Consider the following 20,278-nt stretch of genomic DNA (forward strand, 5'->3'; position numbering starts at 1 on the left):
TAAACCGATTTATGTGTAAGTTCTGTCCCTAGCCCAGGTGATTGGAAACCAGTTCAAATCTGTAACACAACAGAAGTTCAGTGCACATAAACTGCCTTCAAAATGACCAGAACCAGTTTAAGATAAACCTGGATGAATATAGTATCAGACTTAATTGAGTTAGGTTAAATCAGTTTATTGAACTTCTGCCCAGATCCCCTCCAGATCCAAGTTAACTCATAGTTCCCCAGCATCCCAGGATGCTTTGCATCTCCCCTGCAAGTCCCCTGCCCCCTTGCAGGGTGGGTGGACTAGCCTTGGCCCACGCTGTCTGTCTACTCCGGCCAATCAGGAAGGCATGCTCTAGTGCCCCCCGGCTTCTGGCTTGGGCCACTCCAGACACGTGGCTGCATTTCCGGAATCAAAAGTGAATGTCTGTTCACTTGCTTATTGGTTCAATCTACACAGTTTAGACTTGTGAAGATTTAATCAATTCAGTCTCGGGCTTTCTGACTCACTGTACTTAGCCAAGATGTTCTTAAAGTTTCCTTCTGTTTGCCACAACTCTAAGCCCAGTCCTGTAAAATGTTGAGCACCTTTGAAGAGACACTAAGCAACCTCATCTCTTACCTATCAAGATCCAGTTCTTTAAAACATCTTTTCTAGGCCGTACAACTCAAATTCATGGTGCTCTTTAGGGAACATCTTGGCAATGTTTGAAATAAGGGCTTTAGCAAGAGTTCATTTTTCAGTTATTCTAATAGTCTGTAGGTATAGAGAGACAGACTTGAATGAAGAGTAAGAGAAACATGTCCATCATGGCTGCATTCTCCCCACAAACAAGGTGCACGTCCCAGAACTAGAATTTGAATGAACAGCTGATTGGTAATAGCAGCTAACTACCTTTTTTCAGTGTCTCATTAGCAAAACTTTTACAATAGAACTATAGTGCCAAATTCTGCCACCATCTACCATGTGCATAGTATTTTACTGTGTGACTGGTTCTATTGAGTTGAATAGGACTTCTCAGACTTTAAGAGAGGATTTTCTCCAGTGTTCTGTCATTTTAACTCAATGTTGTTGTGTACATCCTGGATTTCTGGCCTTGAGGTGCATAAGCAAGGTACAATGGCAAAGCAGAACAAGAATTTAAAAATGTTTGCTACAAACTACTGGGGTGAATGTGATCTAGACATGGGAATGCAGGTCTTTTAGGATGGAGAATTTTTTTAGAGCTAAACTGCATTTGTAATGACCTGTTAAGATTTCTTGAAAAGCAGACCACTTTTTCTTATTATGTTAGAACTTTATTTCCTGGGACTTTCCAAGGTTGCAATTTAAAAAAAATAATCCCCCTTTTAAAACTTGATAAAATCCAGGCCCTATTAACAATGGAAGAATCAGCTGAGCCAGGATTTCACCCTCACTACGGATAATCCATTTTAACCAAAGATTCTTTTTTGGTTTTGGTTATAGTTGAAAATACTTTCTATCATCTAACTTCATACCAATGTCTCTTCCCTTCTGTCTTCAGAACAAACTGGTGCTTTGATCCCAAGAAACATGTTTTTAGCCCATGCTTTGGCAAAGAGAGTAGATCAAATTCATGTGACGCCTATTTTCACATCTGCATTTGTTTATAAACAACGTCATGTGTCTCCATTCATAAAATAATACTTAATCAGGCATTTCACTGATTTTTTTCCACAAATGTTCTATGTCTATACCATAGTCCCAGGCCACGTATTGCGTGGTATTTGAAGACTGATAGCTAGAAAGTTATATGCAGTTTGTATATATGAAAAATGTAGATGTCCATCTTGTGGTCTGTGACCTGGATCTTCCATGTAGTAGAAATCAAGAGCTAATCATGGGAAATACATTGTTTTGCACTAGGACTGCCTGCTGTTAGTTGATTAGAAGTACACCACTATTATTTTAAGCAGTTCCATGATATATTATCTTACAGCAACTGACTGATCAGGGCACTAAAGCAAAAGCTAGCATTGGCTGCCAAGGTATATACAATGGGTGGAAAAATATACAGAAAGACAGAATTTGTCAACAGTTAAAAACAATAGGCCAGCCCTTGTTGACAACATGCACCTGACTGCCTGTGCAGGTGAGTTCAAGGAACCAGCTTGGTAGACCTAATCATTTGGCACTTGTCAGAGATTACATTGACATGAGATCCCGGTCAATACAGTGTTGGTATCCCCTTGGCAATCTCTTCAGTAGCTTTTTTCTAACTAGCCCCATGCTACAGTGGCATGATAAATCTCAGAGAGTAGAATTCACCCTGTGCAAAGCCAGCCTAAGGCCAATGCATGACTTAAGGCCCAAAGAAGTCCTCAAAATAGTGGTTGAGTGAGATATAAGCATAGGGATTGTGCTGCTCTACACTTGAGCAAATGTCACCTATAAAGCACAAGAGGCAAATTAAACATCATCTTTAACCATCCAGTTTTCCTCCCAGAGTTTATAAGTATGTAATTTAATGACTGCCTATATGTCACATGCTGGACAATAGCATGATAGATTTATCTTTTCTCTTTGACATGAGTTTTCATTTGAGATTGCCTTAAGTGCACCAGGTATTTGTCATAAAATAAATGTGTAGGGGGGCAGGAACAAATACAGTTAATAAATCACAGGAGCATACAGAAAAAACAGATGCCGGGGTATGCTTGGAAAAGCCCATAGAAACACTTAATCAGATTCTGTGGCTAAACCACACTCTGGTGAAGTTGGGGCCCTGGTTGTGAAGATTTTTCTTATCATAAAATATTACTGACAACTGACGGCTTCATAGCAGACTTAGGGTTTCAAAAGAGATTCCTCATTTAAGTTCCTCAAGATGTTTAATGATAGAAGCCTTTTGCTCTGTTTGTCAATGATGGTAACAGCTGTGACATGATGAGCAAAAAAGAAACCCCATTTGTTATAGCCTTTAGGGGCAAGCTTATCTGCTGAGTTATCAGACTTGCCTGTGCTATATGACATAGAATGCTAGTTCTTCTGTTTGCACTCCATATCATTTTCATGTTATTTTTTGTTACTGATCTGCAGTGCTGTTTCCACCTTCTGGATCGCCAACCCACACAACAACCTCATCAACTGTGCAGCTGCAGGATCTGAAGTGAGTACAAAAGTCTCTCATTTGGAGAAAATTCAGAACAATTGTATTAACCCTGCAATTTTTTTGATGCCTGTTGGAAAAAAATTTGCTTTTCCCACACAGGCATTTTCTGAAAACCAAACTCAAGCATATATAAATGCAGCCAATGCTACCAGTAAAATGTGCCCTACATTTCTTCCTCTTTCTGTCATTTGCTGTAGTTAGAGTTTCCAGACTTGAATTACTTGAACAAAATTCCCAAATCCTACATCTCACACACACAGCCTGTATGAATTAAAGAACCAGCCCCCTGCTCTCACTGAAGTCATTGGCCAAGCTCCTATTGACTCTACTGGGGGGTGGAGGATCAGTAATTCAAGCAGTTTGTTAATAAGAGACAGGGCTCTGACATTTAAATTAGGGCTAATGCTAATTCTGCAGATATTCTAACTCCCCTCAGTAGGCTTTATTTCATCTAAGATTTCTAAATGATAGGGCCTTCTAAATTCAGGTTGAGGCACCTAAGTAGAAATGGCCTGGTTTCAAAGATGCTCATCACATGAAGGTGTTGTTGACACCAGTGGGTTTATCCGTAATCAGGCCAGCTTACAGGAAAGTGTCTCAGCAGGTATCTCAGAACTTAACTGTAGCGTCTTGAAAATACCGGCCGTAACCAACACTGTGATGTGCTGTGCATGTGTGTAGAGCTCTTTACTACGTATAGTTATGCAAACCAATGTTACCTCCTATTGTTTGTACAGCAAGCTGCAGGTTTTTATCTTGCAGTGTTTGATAAGTACCCCTCTCTCCCTGACTAATGTAAACCTGTAAAAAAGATAAAGTGAGGCTCAGACATTGTGCTCTCTTTTGCAGGAAACAGGATTTTGGTTTGTTTTGCACCATGTGCCCACGGGGCCCTCTGCAGGGATGTATTCCCCAGGCTACTCGGAGCACGTTCCAATGGGGAAATTCTACAACAATCGGGCACATTCGAACCACCGAGTGAGTCTGCACATCATGGAAATAATGTCCATGTCTAAAGCACCATTATCCTTCTCCAGTTTTCTGTGCCTGCAAGTTATTAATGCCTGTGATTTCTGATTTATCCCAAGTTATTACAAACTAATCTCCATGATTTGTTCCAAATACATTGGCTCCATATCATTAATTAGCTCCATATAAAATGGCCTGTATCCTAGAGTAATTGTGCTTACAGATTCAGCTTATGCTACCTTTACTTTAGCCTACTTAGAGCATAGAAAAAGAAACCCTCTTTCAGGATGATGGGAGATAAGTAGTTCACATTTTTGTTCATTCCTACCAAGTCCATTTCTCTGCTGTTGCCCTTCTAAAATGGTGCCTCTAGTTGCATCTGCTGGCAGCCTGCCAAATTATACATCTCCACAGCCAATGTTAGCCATTGATCAGATAGCATCTGCAGGGGATAAAGAGTGTAATCTCAGCCTAATTACCTCCTAAATGTCTTCGTTTATTCATCCCAACATTCGGCACTCTGGCACTCAGCGAAAACCTAAGCTTGCGCCTGTTACTTAATGCCTTTAGACAACGGCACATATTCAGATGGATAGTGAGAGGGGCTGAACTGGTCATGGAGATCAAAAAGGGCTTGCAAGAGGTTGTGTGCACAGGCCACAGTAGAGTGGAAAGCCCTATGTTCTGTATGTGCCGCTTGCAGAAGCGATTATCATATCACGTGTACCAGTAGTGTAAACATGGTTGGGTGGGAGGGATACCAGCCCCAGGCATGGACTTAGAGGGGGATGCCGGATTGATACCTCCCACCCTAGAGTCTTTGCTGCATCTGGAGCAGCCCTGCCACCTCTGACCATAGGAGCTGAGCTGGAGAAGCCCTGCACTGCCGACTATAGGAGCCGTGTGCTGGGATGCAGTACGAGTAGCCCTGTGCTACCCAGCCCTAGAAGCCAAGTTAGAGAAACCCTGTGCTGCCTGACCACAGGAGCCAGGTGCAGGGATGCAGCAGGGGTCTTGAGTCCCCAGGACAGGTAAGACCCTCCTGCAGCTGGAGGGCACAGGGTTTCTTCCTCCAGCTGGGGGAGCACAGGACTGCTCCAGATGTGACAAAGGAGTGCCCTCTGCCCAAAGTTTTCCCATGACGCTAACATTTATACTTACACCTCTGATTCTCTGATTTGTATGAGTGTAGATCTGAGGAGCCCTTGTCACAGATGAGAACATCAGCCTGGAAAGATAGACTGATATAGGGTAGGAGGCCCGGAAGCCCTGGCTGCACCAGCTCAGTTCTGCCTTGTGAGGCAGCCGCTCCTCATATGCCCCCTACCCCATCAAATCTCATGTCACCGGACATGCACCAGTAAACTCTCTCTTAGACAAGTTTACAGGCATATACCCAGGTCCAGAAGAAGGTGGCCACCTCCCTTCCATTTTAGGATGTTATGCACATGGAACATGCTTCATTACACCGCTCCCTGGCACAGTGCTGGGTGGTGTAGGCATGCCTGGAGTGGTTGATAACATGCTACCATCTTCAGAAGTACAGATTCAGGAGCAGCACTTCTGGGCACGTTTTCACAGCCAAACCACTTATGTGTCAGTGAGAATGGTTCTTTCCTCAGCAACATCTTCATACTTGTGATACTTCACTCAACACTAGTTGTAACCATTGTAATGCAATAGAAAGATGCCTCCTTAGTAACTTAATGTGTGCTGCTCCAAAAATGGGAGACGTGAGGCACCTAGACAAGTTCTGGTGAGAGCTGATGAAGTTGAAGGGAGTAACATTTCACTCAAGTTATTGTCAAGGTAACTTAACAGCAACAACAACACAAATCGGATCCTTTGCTCCCTGACAGAAATCTCAGGTGAGCGCTCTAAACAGTGCATTGTCTTTCTTCAGCAATTGGTGCTGGTTTATATAGGGCTTTAGCATGTTTCCTCTGTAAATTTGAAAGCTCTTTACAAAGGAGGCCAGTATCATTTTCTGTATCTGTAAAATGGAGATAATGAAGGGTACAGAGGGAAAGGGACTTAACCAAAGTTACTTCATCTGAAAATTTGCCCCTCAATTTTAAATAAAAAGGATGTGCATTCATTACAGAAACTCTTTTTATTTCCTCAGGCTGGAATGATGATTGATAATGGGGTCAAAACCACACCAGCATCGGCTAAGGACAAAAGGCCTATCCTGACGATGATTTCTGGAAGGTAATACAGTTACTGTGGTTTAGATCAAGTTCTGTATGGTGCAGACTGAGAGCTGGGCCCTGGGAGGAGTGGGGAGCTGGTTACTTAAGTGGGTATTGTGTCAAGTTCTTATTGAGCAAAGGGCTTCCACTTCACCACTAACTTTTCTTCCCATCGTTTTTCAGCACAAAGTTCCCAGACCCCCTAAGGGCAAGAAAGCCCTTTCTGTTGCTGTTCATTTCTGAATTAAGATGGAACAGATATTATGTGCACTCTGTGGTGTCTGTAATGTTCTTTATAGATCCTTATAGAGCTTATAGGAATGAGAAAACGTTGTGTGGGCAGTTAATGCCAACTGGGTAAAAATTACTGCAAGAGTTTCCCAGGAATGGGAAATGAAGAGACATCTAGGAGAAAAAAGTGCTGAGTTTTCTTATTCTTCAGGTCCCTGTTTGAAGTGGACATGCTCACACTGTCAATCTCACATTTGTTTAAATTTCATTTTCCATAAAGGTCCAAAACTGAAAATACAACAGCAACTGTGTGTATAAAGCAACTCCACCATTCCACTAATGTGCTTGGCTCACTGCAAGTCTTAATAAAACCCATTTACATTTCCTTAAAAGACTAATTTCTAAAATATACCATATTAGCAGATCTCAACAGTTGCTGAGAGCAATTCTATGTAAGCAAAAGGACTTTGTGCAGCCAAAAGGAAAGGTTGCTTGCACATAGCTCTGTCTGGATCTTAGTTCAGACTCCCAACCCAGGGAGAGACAAGTGACTCAAACATCCTCACTTTTCCTTCCAAACAGGCCAGTAACATGCAGGTACATTCCTCCATGGTTGGGTTTCTTTACAAATCCTGTGCGGAGGGCAGATACTCAATGAAGATAATTTGCTCAGGGGGAATAGGCTGTATAATTTTCACTTTCTCCTTGCCACTGTGCATGAATTGCATTGCTGGGTCTGAGGCTTCAGAAGCTCTGTGTTTTCATCTGTGACACCATCACCCACCTAAGCATGAACAAGCACAATAGTTGCTTTTTTTTTTTTTTTTACAAGAAAGCCTAAGATGATCATAAACATGAATATTTGAACACTGTATTAAAACCTCAGAATTCTGCTGAGAGTTTGAGGCTGCCTTTTCTTATATTAGAGCACATACCTTGGAAAATGTGTTCAGGCACAATAGCTGATGATAAAAGGTTTATGCAATTCATGCTTTCATATATAAGGGTAAAATGATCTCTAAAATCATAACAGTTCATGGTACAATATTGTTGAATTCAGAGGGACAGAAGCTGAGCTGAACTCATAAATATAGAGCAATGACCCTCAACCAAGATGACTCAGGACCCTGAGATGCCTCAAAATCCTTTCAAGGGTGCTGCAGGATGCTACACCATGTTAGCACTGTTGAGCATGCAAGTATGATTCACAAATTAACCCCAGAAATTTCAAATAGGAATCCATAGTATTAAAACCATTCTGACTTGTTGCACTCTGAGTTCTTTGCCACAGAAGAATTGCTTTATTCTTTTTCTGTAGTTCAAAAATGAATGAAAACTAAGAGCTTGCATTTTCTGAGCAGTGCCTTGAGTCTATCGCGAGGTACCTTAAGTCTAAAAAGGTTGAGAACCACCGCTTTACTATGTGCTTTTACTTTTCTTTCAGTAGAAGCAGTATAAATCCAAGCCCAATCCAACCTTTAGAACTATTGTAATAGAAGCAGCCAAAACAGCATTCATTTACTGGAACCTTATGATCCACATGCTCAATTTTAGACTAATATGATGGTTTATTAAGTGAAACAAAATGCTATTGACTATCTGTTAGTGATTTGACAGCACAGCCTGATTAAATATTTCTGAACCAGGAATTTTAATCTCAGAGCCATCCACTGTTGGCATCAGACTGGGTATTAATGGGTCAGGGATTTGAAGCCGCATTGTATCTGACAGAAGACGCTCCGTCAGTAATGAAAAGGAGAGCTGCCCCCGAGGAGCAGGCATACATGACAACCAAACTGAATGTCACTCTAGCGGGTCTCGTTCTGAGGCTGGCAGCAGGGTGGAGGCTGGCACACAACAGCTGTGGAGCCACTTCCATTGGTCTCACTTGCTGTCCTGTCTCACCAAGCCAATGTTTCATCCTGCCTGAGAACTTCAAAGCTAATAAATCTGCTTCAAAGCAGATCTGACACTTGGCTGATGTGTAGTAGGAAGAGCAAAGAAGATGCCTCCATCTTACCAAAATTATTTCATTTTTCAGTGCCATCTTTACTTTTCACCAGAAAGCCCAGTGAGCCTGTAAAGCTCATAGCCCCAGCAGATCCAGAGCTGAACATGGTTGTAAGAAACAAATTAAGCATTTATGTGGACAACAGGACTATCCTGAAATGCAGTTAGAATTTAAAAAATGTACCCAGGAGTTTTGGAAGGGATATGAACGGTTACACTTGAGGGCCTAAGTGCAGAGTTTCTTGTGCCTTCCTGGCTGGCGGTACCGGCTGCTGTCAAGGACAGGCTATTAGATTAGATGACCCAGGCCTGAACAGAAATAATGCCAACAAACACTGAACAAGTAGGTACAGCGGCAGCTGTTCACTGGGCAAGAATGACTTCCATTGCCAACAGTTTCTTCTTTTCTTGTGGTTCCAGGTATAGCCCGCACAAAGACGCTGACCCTTTGAAGCCAAGAGAGCCTGCCATAATTAAACACTTTATTGCCTACAAGAACCAGGATCACGGGGCCTGGCTGAGGGGTGGAGATGTGTGGCTGGATAACTGCCAGTAAGTTTTGCGTTGTTTCAACCCGAGGAGCTCAAATTGGAATTTATGACAAGCATAACTGTGGTTCAGACTATTTATATTGCTTTGCACCTTTCATATGGTCAAGATTAAAATAAAAATGAAACATTAAGAAAGCACAAGCATTATTTTATGTAAACAAAACTGGTTTTGTCTAGAGAGAAGGATCCGTCCGATTGTTTTGCCTGTACAGAGTTTCAAAGCAGCAGCAAAAAGTGACTCAAATAAACAATTCTCCATGAAAAATGAAAGAGCTTGGAAAAAAAATGACCTAAGCTTGGGTCATAGTTCAGTTTTATGTGGTTTACTGTTATGCTGAATAAGCCAGTACCCAAGATGCCATGCATCACAGGAGGGAGAGAGAGAGGAATCGGGCAAATGCACATTGTAGGCTCTTTGAAAGTGGCTTCCTGTGCTGCTAAGAACAAACCCCTTTTACACTTGGGAACACATGATCTTCTACAGTTTCTGCTGCTGATCCAGACTCTTGATATCAATGTCAATTAAAGGGGAAAAAAGTAAAAGGCTAGTTTACACGGCACGTTGCAGCACCCTAGTATGAATATCAGTAATTTCTTTATATAGTATCCAGTTGCCTTACCTTAAAATGACCCAGGCCTTTTTAAGTGACCATTAGCTCTAAACTGGCCTTAGTGACCTGGTTAGATTAGCAAGAGAGTGAGTCGGAATCGACAGAAATGTAATATCCAGGCTTCTTCTTGTTTGTTCTGCATCTGAACTTATGAACCAGAAATGGCTAGCATTCCAAAGGCAATGAATTCTGCCGTTTCGGATCAGCTGCATGTGTTTTAGAAGCTTGCATTGCTGAGTGCAATACCAAGGTTTCTTAAAGAGTTCATACATGTCTCCCTGTTACCAGTTTCCAGCAGGGTCCTTTGGAGAGAATCTGAATCGGGGATGTAGGCATCAAGCTGGGATTGTTTTTATAGCTGCAGTCATTTTCATTTCTGCTGCTACAATAAGACCTATGTATTATATTACTAAAACAGATCTTGAGTGCCATGCACATTTCTGGGGCTGCAGCAATAATAAATAAAAGCCATATAGCTTGTAATGTGCTGCCACCTAGGGACAGACTCAAGATGAGATGATGTTTGTTCTGCGTTACACTGATTGTGAGAGAGAGAGAATGAGTGTGAAGTTCTAGCAACATGCTATAAAAACGATCATCATGTCAGCACACAATAGACATGGGATCAAGCTATAAAATTAAAACTGGATTCTGACTTCCCCACAGTTTAGTAGGGGCACAGGGGAATGTTTGAATCTGGAGTCATGGTTTGACCCATTATAAAACCAGAGCCATTTGCAAAATTAAGATCCGGATCCAAACCTGGATGATATTTTGATCCAGATTTTCTTATTCAGGTCCATCCCCTATTTCTGTCCAATTTCTGATAAAATAGAATTCAAAACCTTCTCCTTATGCAACATTTGTCCCTTTATAAATTACTCCATGGAAAGCCAATGTGAATAATAAACAGAGATGTGCCTAGGGCAGAGAGTTATGAAGTAATAGAAACTAGTCTGAGACCGAGACAAATGCGCTGTCTTTGCATAACTGTGAAAGGATTGTGGCAGACAGATGAAAAAAGACAGATAAGTCTCAGATAAGTCCCTTCCCCTGCCGTGTCAGGGTATCATTCTGGTGGAGGTGCTATTGGACACTGGACGGTGGCTTCACTTGATCTCTACGCTCCGAGTCATGCGATAAAACTAGAATGTGAATGAAATTGCTAAGTCTACATTTCTGCACCACCTCCCTGTTAAAAGAAAGCAATCTCCTTCATGCTACTTAATCCAAGTCCTCCTTGTTTTTACTATAAATCCCTGCTGGTTTGGATATCCCACGGCTAAGCCTTGTGTAGAACATAGCTCTTTTTCACAACCTGGTGAAAAGCCTTATCTCCCCATTCTTCTCTTCTTGCAGGTTTGCGGACAATGGCATTGGCCTGACCTTGGCTAGGTAAGTGCCATTCATTTCCAGCTTGTTATCTTATTATTTGGACTGAAGATCCAAAGTGGTTTGGCATAAGCAGCCCCAGTAATGTATGGCCTTGTCTCCCCTAGCGGTGGAACATTCCCGCACGACGATGGCTCAAAGCAAGAAATAAAGAATAGTCTCTTTGTCGGTGAAAGTGAAAACCTGGGAACAGAGACCATGGACAATGAAATCTGGGGACCTGGTGGCCTGGATCACAGAGGGAGGACCCTCCCTATAGGCCAGTAAGTTCCCTCCAGCACAAACAAACAGTTCCTGTCCCTTTGTTGGTTTAGACTCCAGATGGTTATATTTTTTCATTGCTCTTCAGCGCAGTTTAAATAGATGGAATTTTACACAAAGCGTTTTGGGTCACGTCTCTCATTTCCAAAGTCCTCTTTGTGCAGCTGTCGTCATATGCTGCCAAGACAATGTGGATACCCCCCTTTGTGAACTGGGCTGGGAAAGACTCCTGAAGAAGCAGGAGAGTTTACTAGGAGGGGAAGCTTTGTGCAGGGGTGAGAAATGCCTGGGCAATGGGGTGATCTCTAGTCATGTCAAGTATACACCATGTAGAACATCCCACTGAGCCCCTGCCCTGGGGGGTGTGAAGATAGCGCTCCTCAGAGTACCTGCCACCACTGTAGTTGTACAGTCATGATTTTTGTGCTCTCATTACACTGCAGGTGAAGCTGGCATGGGGTATCTTCCTTGGTTTAAGTGCTACAAGTTGACTTTGCAAATACATCATGTTGTTGTTTTTAAAAAAGCAGTAGCTATCCTAAGAGCAGCCTGCAGTAAAGAAAGAACCTAAATATCGTATCTTCCTACATGTCCCTCCTCCCTCTGCTTGTCAGTGGAAGCACAGGAGGTGCATCCTTTCAACTCGATTAAAAGGATGTTCATTCAGTTATCAGCCCTACTGCCCTTCAGATAAAATTGTCTTCAGCCCATTGTCTTCAGTGGGAACTCAGTACGCACTTCCAGTGACAGGAAATACTCACATGAGTGGCAAGGTTATCTGTAGAAAGACTCCTGTGAGAAAGGGATCAAACTCATTTCATTTTGAGTGAGTCCTAATACTTCTTATGTGAGCCTGTTAAAGGGACAAAGCATCACATTTGCTTAAACCAGAATGTGAGAAAAATACCTGTCTCTCTTAGCTGACATTTAAATGATCTCATTATTCACATGCTCTGGAGTTATCATCCAAGTTTGACTTTTACATTGGCAGGGGCAGTAGCTAACGCTGACAGCCTGCCACACCATTTGTGGTTTAGTCAGTTGGGGACGGGTGGACATTTTTGGTCGGTGAAGCCCTGTCCCCATCCCTCCCTCAACTGACGTGTGCCAGCTAACTTCAAACTGCATCCTACAGGCTGCATGGTTTTTGCTTCTTTAAAGCTGATTTTTTTTGGAGGCCTCTTCCTGCTTATAGCTAGCTTCCAGTGGAAAATGTCTTGGGATTGTAGCATTGATGTTATTCAGACCCATTATGGGTTACCCTGCTATGCTGCTTGTTTGAGATTCCAGTGAAGCTATTTTCTTTTTAGGTCAAGGCCTCGGCATCACAGAAAGTTCCTTCCCTCTAGTGGTCCAGACCAGATTACTATGGTCCATTCAGATATGAGAAAATTTGAGCAGAACTCATAAGGAGGAAAGGATTTCCCAGACCAACCCCCTCCACCTTAGTGTCAGCTGGCTGGGTGTCCAAATCATGCAGGGTACTCATGGCTTCCGCCAACCAATTGTGACCAAATTGCTCTCTTTTTCTTTCTCTTCCCCTCCTCCCCAAACACATTGTAGGGATTTCCCCATTCGTGGGATTCAGTTCTACGACGGGCCAATCAGCGTTGAGAACTGCACCTTCCGCAAGTTTGCTGCACTGGAGGGCCGTCACACAAGTGCCCTGGCCTTCCGACTCAACAATGCCTGGCAGAGCTGCCCCAACAACAACGTCACAAACATTATCTTTGAAGATGTCCCGGTACGTTATTCCTTTGATCAGACTCTGCCATTGGGTTTGGAGGATAAGATGGACTAGGTGAAAAAGATGACTCGGGTCACGGCCCTTGAGAAAACTCAGGTCGTAACTGGAAGCTTAGTGTCCTAGCAGAGATGATCCCTGGGGGTTTAGCAAATTACACATAAGTGACAGATGAGAAAACTGGCTTGGATGAAGTAACAAATGGACAAGCATGGCAAAGCAGAGCCGAACGTACTTGCAAAGATGTTTAGATTATTCATAAATATTATTTCCCTATTCCTGCATCTCTCTGTTCCCGTAGGCCTGTTTCCCCACATGCTTATCAGGATTAACTCCACTGAAGTTAACAGAGCTGAGGTTGGTGTGAAATGTTGGTGTAAAGGGGGAAAATTAAGCCCTCTTGTTTTCAGGTATTTTTGTAGAAGTCCCAACCAGAAGCTGGAAATATTAATAAGGAACATCCCTTTGAGATAGCCAGCCAAGATGAGCAATCAAGAACAATTCTGCTCGTGTTCATATTTGCATAATAAATTTATCATGCCCAATGGTGGCTCCCTTATGCAAGCTTCCCCCTCCTCTGGCCCCCCAAGCAGGCTGCGTCTTAAACTGGAAGCAGAATAGCTCTTTATATGAGGCTAATTAGCACTGCTGAGTGGCAATGCCAATTAGTCTGTCCCATGCTGATTAGCTTCCCTGCCAAAAAAGCTGAGAAAAACAAACCCTCCCCTGAGTACCCCAAGCCCACTGTCTTTGGATTCCAAAAATGATTTTGATAGCCTCAATTTTTACCAAATAGCATGGGAAACAGTGCTTAAAAATCTGTGCCAAGCATCTAGATGGAAGAACAAAACTCCCTAGAAGTGTCAGATGGATCCATATTGCATCAGGCTGGCTTAGGAGATTTTATTTATTTAACTTGGATCCAAAACACTGGTCACAACTCACATGAGCAGCTATATCTCAGGGGAGGCAACTGATTGCTTCCAGTGTAAGCACAACCTTCTGTAGCGCATACACTTTTTTAAAATAAGGGGATGAGATGAGAGAACTTGATCAGTTAAGGCAACTTCCACCCTGAATCCTCCTCTGGTTCTTAAAACAAATCACCTTCTCTTCCCCAGCTGCTAGGGCCAGGAGAGTAGGATGCTGGAAAGACCTGGGCAGGTGGAAAAACAGGGCTTCTGAGTGCATGACCCAGCTCTGCTTATCCTCCAGCACCAGCCATGAACAGACAAAAGAAGGGCCATTCCAGTATCCTAGAATAAGTGTCACTGAATTTCCTGCTAGTTGACAGGATCTTGCCAAAGGTAGCCACTGATTTTTGGGTTCTTCCAGTTTCGCATGCTGAGTTTCACATATCCACAGCCTGATTCCTACAGGATCTGCCTCTGGGCACCAGGTGCTCCTGCTGGCTTTCTGCAGAACCTTTGAAAACAAGGTAGAAAGTGTCTCAAGATGGACACACAGAATGTGTGGCCTTTTCTGAAACTATTAGATTCAATTAGATTTCATCACTTGTAAACAGGCCAGCAAACCCTAAAGGCGCTCCTTGTTCAAATTACTGTGTTGCAGTGCTGGATAAAATCAGAAAATTGTTGCATTGAGCTGTTCTAACAGCCAGAGCTGCCCTTCACCTAAAACACTAAGTATACCGGTATGTAAATATGTATCTCTCTTCTGTTTAGATTACCTCAAGAGTGTTCTTTGGAGAACCCGGTCCCTGGTTCAATAAACTGAACATGGATGGTGACAAAACATCAGTTTTTCACGATGTAGATGGATCTGTATCACAGTACCCTGGTTCATACCTGATAAAGGAAGATAACTGGTTAATCAAACACCCAGACTGTATTGATGTACCAGACTGGAGAGGTTCAATCTGCAGTGGACACTATGCCCAGGTACATTACAATGCTGTCTTTGCTTTTGAGCGTGGGGTTGAGAAGAGATGAATATTCTGATATGTAAAATCTCTTGGTATTATAGAGTTTGAACTCATGAGCAGTGAAGTTTCAGAATTTCATGCACTTTTTAGGATGCTATAGCATTTAACAGGGCATCTGCTTGTGTACTCTTGTACACAGAAAGGAGTTACCCATAAATACTGTGGTCCATTTTGGGATGCTCTTTACAATCTTTAATCCCAAATATTCAACAACAAAGATAACGCTTTTCACTTTTGCAGCATCTCCCATCTCAAGATCTCCAAGCACTTTCTGGGCATTACTGAATTAAGCTGCACAAACTTACTGTGAGGCAGGGAAGGGTTATTTTCCTCCTTTCTATGGAGGAAAGTGTATCACAGAGAGTTTCCCGTAGTCTCATAGGAAATCTGCTCTGGAATCAAAATTAAAATCCAGATCTTCTGACTTCCCATCTTGCAATTTAACCACAAAAAAACATTTTTCCTGCCACAAAGACTGTCCCTCATGCCTCTGCTTATAGCCAGCCCTTCACTTTCTTTTCTGTAAGGTGATTTTTTTTTAGCTTTGTCTTGGGTGTTGCCAGTGTATTTTTAAAGTAATATCCTCAAAGCCATTTTGTAACCACTGCTGTGGTTTTCCTACCTTTCACAGTGTAAGGTAGAAGCTACTTACTTAGCCCTTATTTATCTAAAAGTCAGATCTCTGGTGGTGAAGCTTATTCCTGGGTGGAGGGTCAGCACAAGGTCTGTGACACCTGAATTCTGTTGAACATTCATTGGGTGTCTTTATTAGTGCTTTATGTGCTTGCAGGTCAATGTATTTTTCAAGCACTGCTGAAAATAAATTGCAAGACATTGAATATACAGATGTAGATATACAGCCAGATTCCCAGCTGAAGTGCATCAGTGCAACTCTGCTGAAATCAAAGAAACTATGTTAACTTACCCCACTGAGTATCTGACTCTGAAATATTTGACTGAATCTCATTGAACCATTTGTGGCTGTTCTCCTAATCTAGATATACATCCAGGCCTACAAGCCAGCCAACTTGCAAATGAAAATCATAAAGAATGACTGCCCTGATCATCCTCTTTCCTTGGAGGGGGCTTTAAGCAAAAGCACTCATTACCAGCAGTACCAGCCTGTTATAACCCTGAGGAAAGGTTACACCGTGCATTGGGACAAGACAGCCCCTGAGGAAATGACATTATGGCTCATCAACTTCAACAAGTGAGTGATCCCTCGAACTCTTAACCCATGAGACCCGAATTCCACGACACTAATGTAGCTGAACATTTTTAAAGAATGAGGTTATTGCCGTAGTCATCAGCTGACTTAATTATCCAGTGAAGCCCACTCTGAGCTGCACCATCTTTTCACTCATCATCTCAAATTTGTATGTCCCCCAAGATGTGTACCAAAAGATAACAAAAAAGTCTAGGACCAAACTCATCCCTGGTGAATACAAGCCAATGGCATTACATCAGGAATAGGCCTGGGCTGAATTACTTAGCTAACTGATTGATGTTATCTGCAAGTTAAATCTATATGAGATTGTGTTGGTTCATCTACTACATTTTTAACCAGCCAGGAAAAAATTAAGTTACATTTCAGATTGAGCTATTTAACTTGGCTTATGGCATGCCCAGGAAAGTCATAGTCATATGTCAATGTGTTATAATGTGGGTCTTTGCTATTTTAGGAATGACTGGATTCAAGTAGGGTTTTGCTACCCTAAAGGAACAACGTTTTCCATCCTCTCAGACATCCACAATCGTCTCTTGAAACAAACATACAAAACGGGTACCTTCTATAGGACCCTGCAGATGGACAAACTGGAATACAGATACCCTACCAAGGGATACTACTACTGGGACGAGGACACTGGGTAAGGAGACAGCTGTTGTCCATCTGGACTGATAGATGAGAAAAACATCTGAAACAGAAATTGTTTTGGCTCACACCACTGTGCAAGTACAAACTGGAAGCTCAACAAAAACAGATTCCTCATGAGCAGCATTTCATATCCCTATGATTCATGGGGCTGCCACTCATTCACAAGCTCCCAGGCCCTGCCACTTGCTGCCTGTGCCAAAAGAATGCAAATTAGGTTAAAAGCAGAAGAAAGAGGCACGCCCAACTCGGAAAATGAAGTTATGCTGCACCAGTGTAAAGCCCTTCTCTTTTTGCAAATGAGACCTAAAAACCTTAAACTGTGAGTCTCTCAGAGCATCAAGACAGTAATGCAGAGGGACCTAACACATTTAAACACTACATGTATTTTCTTGGAAATGTAGGACACTTTCTTTTCCTTAAGAAATTAAGATTGTGTTAAGAAATGATTGATAGATTGATTCACAAATCTACCAAAAAATAGCAAGTAGGTTTATGCATCTACATGTATGTGCATATATTTATGTATACCCCAACGTGTGATTTAGCATAAATATCCTACTAGTTCACCCTGGGATATTCTACTAGTTCCCCTAGATTACATGTGTTACTGAAAGGCATTAAGTATTACTGTACTACTGCCTTTGCCTGTTAATGTTGGCATGTAACACCCAGCAATTGTGTATTGATACTTTCCTTTTACAGGTTGCTGTTTCTGAAACTGAAAGCGCAGAATGAGAAGGACAAGTTTGCCTTCTGCTCTGTCAAAGGCTGTGAAAGAATAAGGATCAAAGCAGTTATCCCCAAGAATGCTGGAATCAGTGATTGTACAGCTATGGCCTATCCCAAATACATTGAGACACCAATAGTGGATGTGCCAATGCCTAAGAAGTTACCCAACACTGGGCTGGTAAGTGCCTGGTTTGCTTTTCTCGATGTTCTGTTCCTTTGTCAAGTTGTGGTTTTAGCATTCATCCTTCTAGGTAGGCCTGGAACCAACTCTACAAGATCATAGTTTCATAGTTTCATAGTAGCTGGGCTCAGGAGGGACCTGAACAGATCATCTAGCCTGACCCCCTGCCACAGGCAGGAATGAATGCTGGGTTCAAAAGACCCCAGACAGGTGATCATCCAACCTCCTCTTGAATTTGCCCAAGGTAGGGGCGAGGACCACTTCCCTGGGAAGTTGGTTCCAGATTTTGGCCACCCTAACTGTAAAATATTGCCTTCTGATCTCCAACCTAAACCTATTCTCCATCAGCTTATTACCATTGTTCCTCGTCACCCCAGGTGGTGCTGGGGAGAAAAGAGCTCTGCCTATTTGCTGTTGATCTCCCCTGATGAGTTTGTAGGCAGGCACCAGGTCCCCCCTCAGCCTCCTCTTGCTTTTATCAGTTTTATCCATTGTCTTCTAAAATACCCCAGCAATGCAAAAAGAGCTTGAATAGGCTCTTGCAAGTAGAGAAAACAGATGCCTAAAAAACTTAGACAGCTAAAGCTGCAGCAGTTACAGTATTTACTCGATGACCCCCCTAATAATTAAATTCTAGATATAACAAATTTATATATTCCATAATCTTCCAGGTATAGAATCTAATTATTGGAGGTTTGTCTTGAATATGTCCCCTCCCCACTGCTACAGCAAGAAAAATCAATCTGGGGGGAGGAGGGAGTCAGGTAGCCCCTTTGCTCTCCTGCTTCTCCTCATTTTTTTCCCCTTGCAGCCCTTTCCCCCTTGCCTTACTATCAGACCCTGCTCTCCCTGAGCACATGGAAGTGAGAAGAAAATTTGAAAACTATAACCTTGAAATCAAACAAGGTTGTACAAATGCATATACTACCCGTGCACTTAGGTCATCCAGAATTGATGCATGTCAACCTTTTTTTTTTTTTTTAAATTGCTGCAAGTTTTAGCACAGGTACTCCATAAACACATTTCTGAGCATCACTGTACTATGTATAAGTAGCACAAACTATGCATGATACTGGCTCATAGCTAAAGGGTCATGATTTACCATGTACCTCATTGGGCTGGGACCCACCAGTCAACAGCATTTCAAGCTACGGTGACTTCACCACTCAGCACTGCTCAGTGTGTGTGTGTGTGCACTCCACATACCCCACCAGAAAGGATCCAGGTGCTAATTAGCCCCCAGTCATGACTGGAACTGGGTGCTCTTGTCATGAGTCTTGTGATGCTCCAAAAATGTATATGCAGATCAGGTGCAGGGCAACCTGGTTCAGCTTCATCTCATGGAGGGTGGGGCCACACTAATCATATGCAACAGGCTGAGAGGAGGGGGTGACAAAGGGTGAGCTATTTGGGGCCCTTTTTAGTAATGTTTGCCAGCATTTGAGGTTGGTGAAGAAACAGGAATAATTGGAAATAGGAAAGAAAGGCACACCTTGCCTGTGGCAGCTACTTCTGCCCATTACAGACACAAGGCCAGGAGGAGAGTGTGTAGCTTCGTGTTTCATTTGCATACCAAGCCTTGTGCTTAACCCCGTGTCTTCTAAGACATGCCCATTTTTGGTCCCAGTCATCCTTGTTGCCTTTCTCACTTGGAGCAGGCCTGCAGAGGTTAGGCCTCAGGCAGTGACATATTGCTGTGCACAATGAGCTGCCTTTACTTTTCTTTATGGGAAACCAGCAAACATTAATGTGGATGGGCTGAATACAGAAATTACGATTTTGCCCAGATCTCATTATCAATATAATTTGACAAGACACAACATATTAGGTACCTGATTTGCTGATTAAATTGGTCTAGTTTGAAAAGCTTTCTGATAATGAAGCATTTGGGAATGTACAAAACCTCTAAACATTTTATTCTTCTCTTTTGTGTGTGAGCAGATGTATAAAGACCATTTCCTAGAGGTGAAAATAGAAACCTACACAACAAGATACTTCCACCTGATGGATGACTTTGCATATATCGAGGTAGGGGGTTTCTCTCATCCAGGCTTGCTAGCCTTTTAAACAAAGGAGGCAAATTTCACTCCTTTTTTACCTAGAACAAATGTAGGAAGCTACCGCTGAAGTTTGGTAGGTTGTAGGTTCAAGTCCACCCAAGCGAAGAGTTGAGGAGGCTTGTCCCTTGAAGCAAAACAATGCTGTTATGCATATGTTTTGAAATGTCTTAGAGTTAATTGTTATGACTTTGGATTTCTTTAATTCTCCAAATATTTCCTTTTTTTTTTCTTTTCTGCAGGCTGATGGCAAGAAGATTTTCCTCACTGAGGATGGAATCCAAGTAGTTGTGATTGAAGGGCAAAATGGAAAAGTTGTCAACCAAAAAAGCTTCAAGAACGCTATTCTCCAGGGAATCCCAGCACAGATAGACCATTATGTCACCAACATCAAAGACAAGTAAGTAA

At 42.4% G+C, this 20,278-nt stretch overlaps 1 protein-coding gene across 1 annotated transcript in view; it reads left to right on the top strand.

Annotated features, from left to right (window-relative positions):
• Positions 1-20,278, top strand: part of CEMIP (cell migration inducing hyaluronidase 1) — a 141,524-nt gene that overhangs the window by 112,156 nt on the left and 9,090 nt on the right. The window contains exons 15-27 of the mRNA XM_014605992.3: positions 3,049-3,118; positions 3,971-4,099; positions 6,216-6,301; positions 8,944-9,075; positions 11,045-11,080; positions 11,185-11,340; positions 12,902-13,082; positions 14,768-14,983; positions 16,026-16,237; positions 16,710-16,895; positions 17,606-17,810; positions 19,755-19,841; positions 20,113-20,270. Coding sequence (XP_014461478.2) covers positions 3,049-3,118; positions 3,971-4,099; positions 6,216-6,301; positions 8,944-9,075; positions 11,045-11,080; positions 11,185-11,340; positions 12,902-13,082; positions 14,768-14,983; positions 16,026-16,237; positions 16,710-16,895; positions 17,606-17,810; positions 19,755-19,841; positions 20,113-20,270 — 1,854 coding nt within the window. The remainder of the gene's footprint in view (positions 1-3,048; positions 3,119-3,970; positions 4,100-6,215; positions 6,302-8,943; positions 9,076-11,044; positions 11,081-11,184; positions 11,341-12,901; positions 13,083-14,767; positions 14,984-16,025; positions 16,238-16,709; positions 16,896-17,605; positions 17,811-19,754; positions 19,842-20,112; positions 20,271-20,278) is intronic.

This window comes from Alligator mississippiensis, chromosome 11 (genome assembly GCF_030867095.1).
Source record: "Alligator mississippiensis isolate rAllMis1 chromosome 11, rAllMis1, whole genome shotgun sequence".
Lineage (NCBI taxonomy): Eukaryota > Metazoa > Chordata > Crocodylia > Alligatoridae > Alligator > Alligator mississippiensis.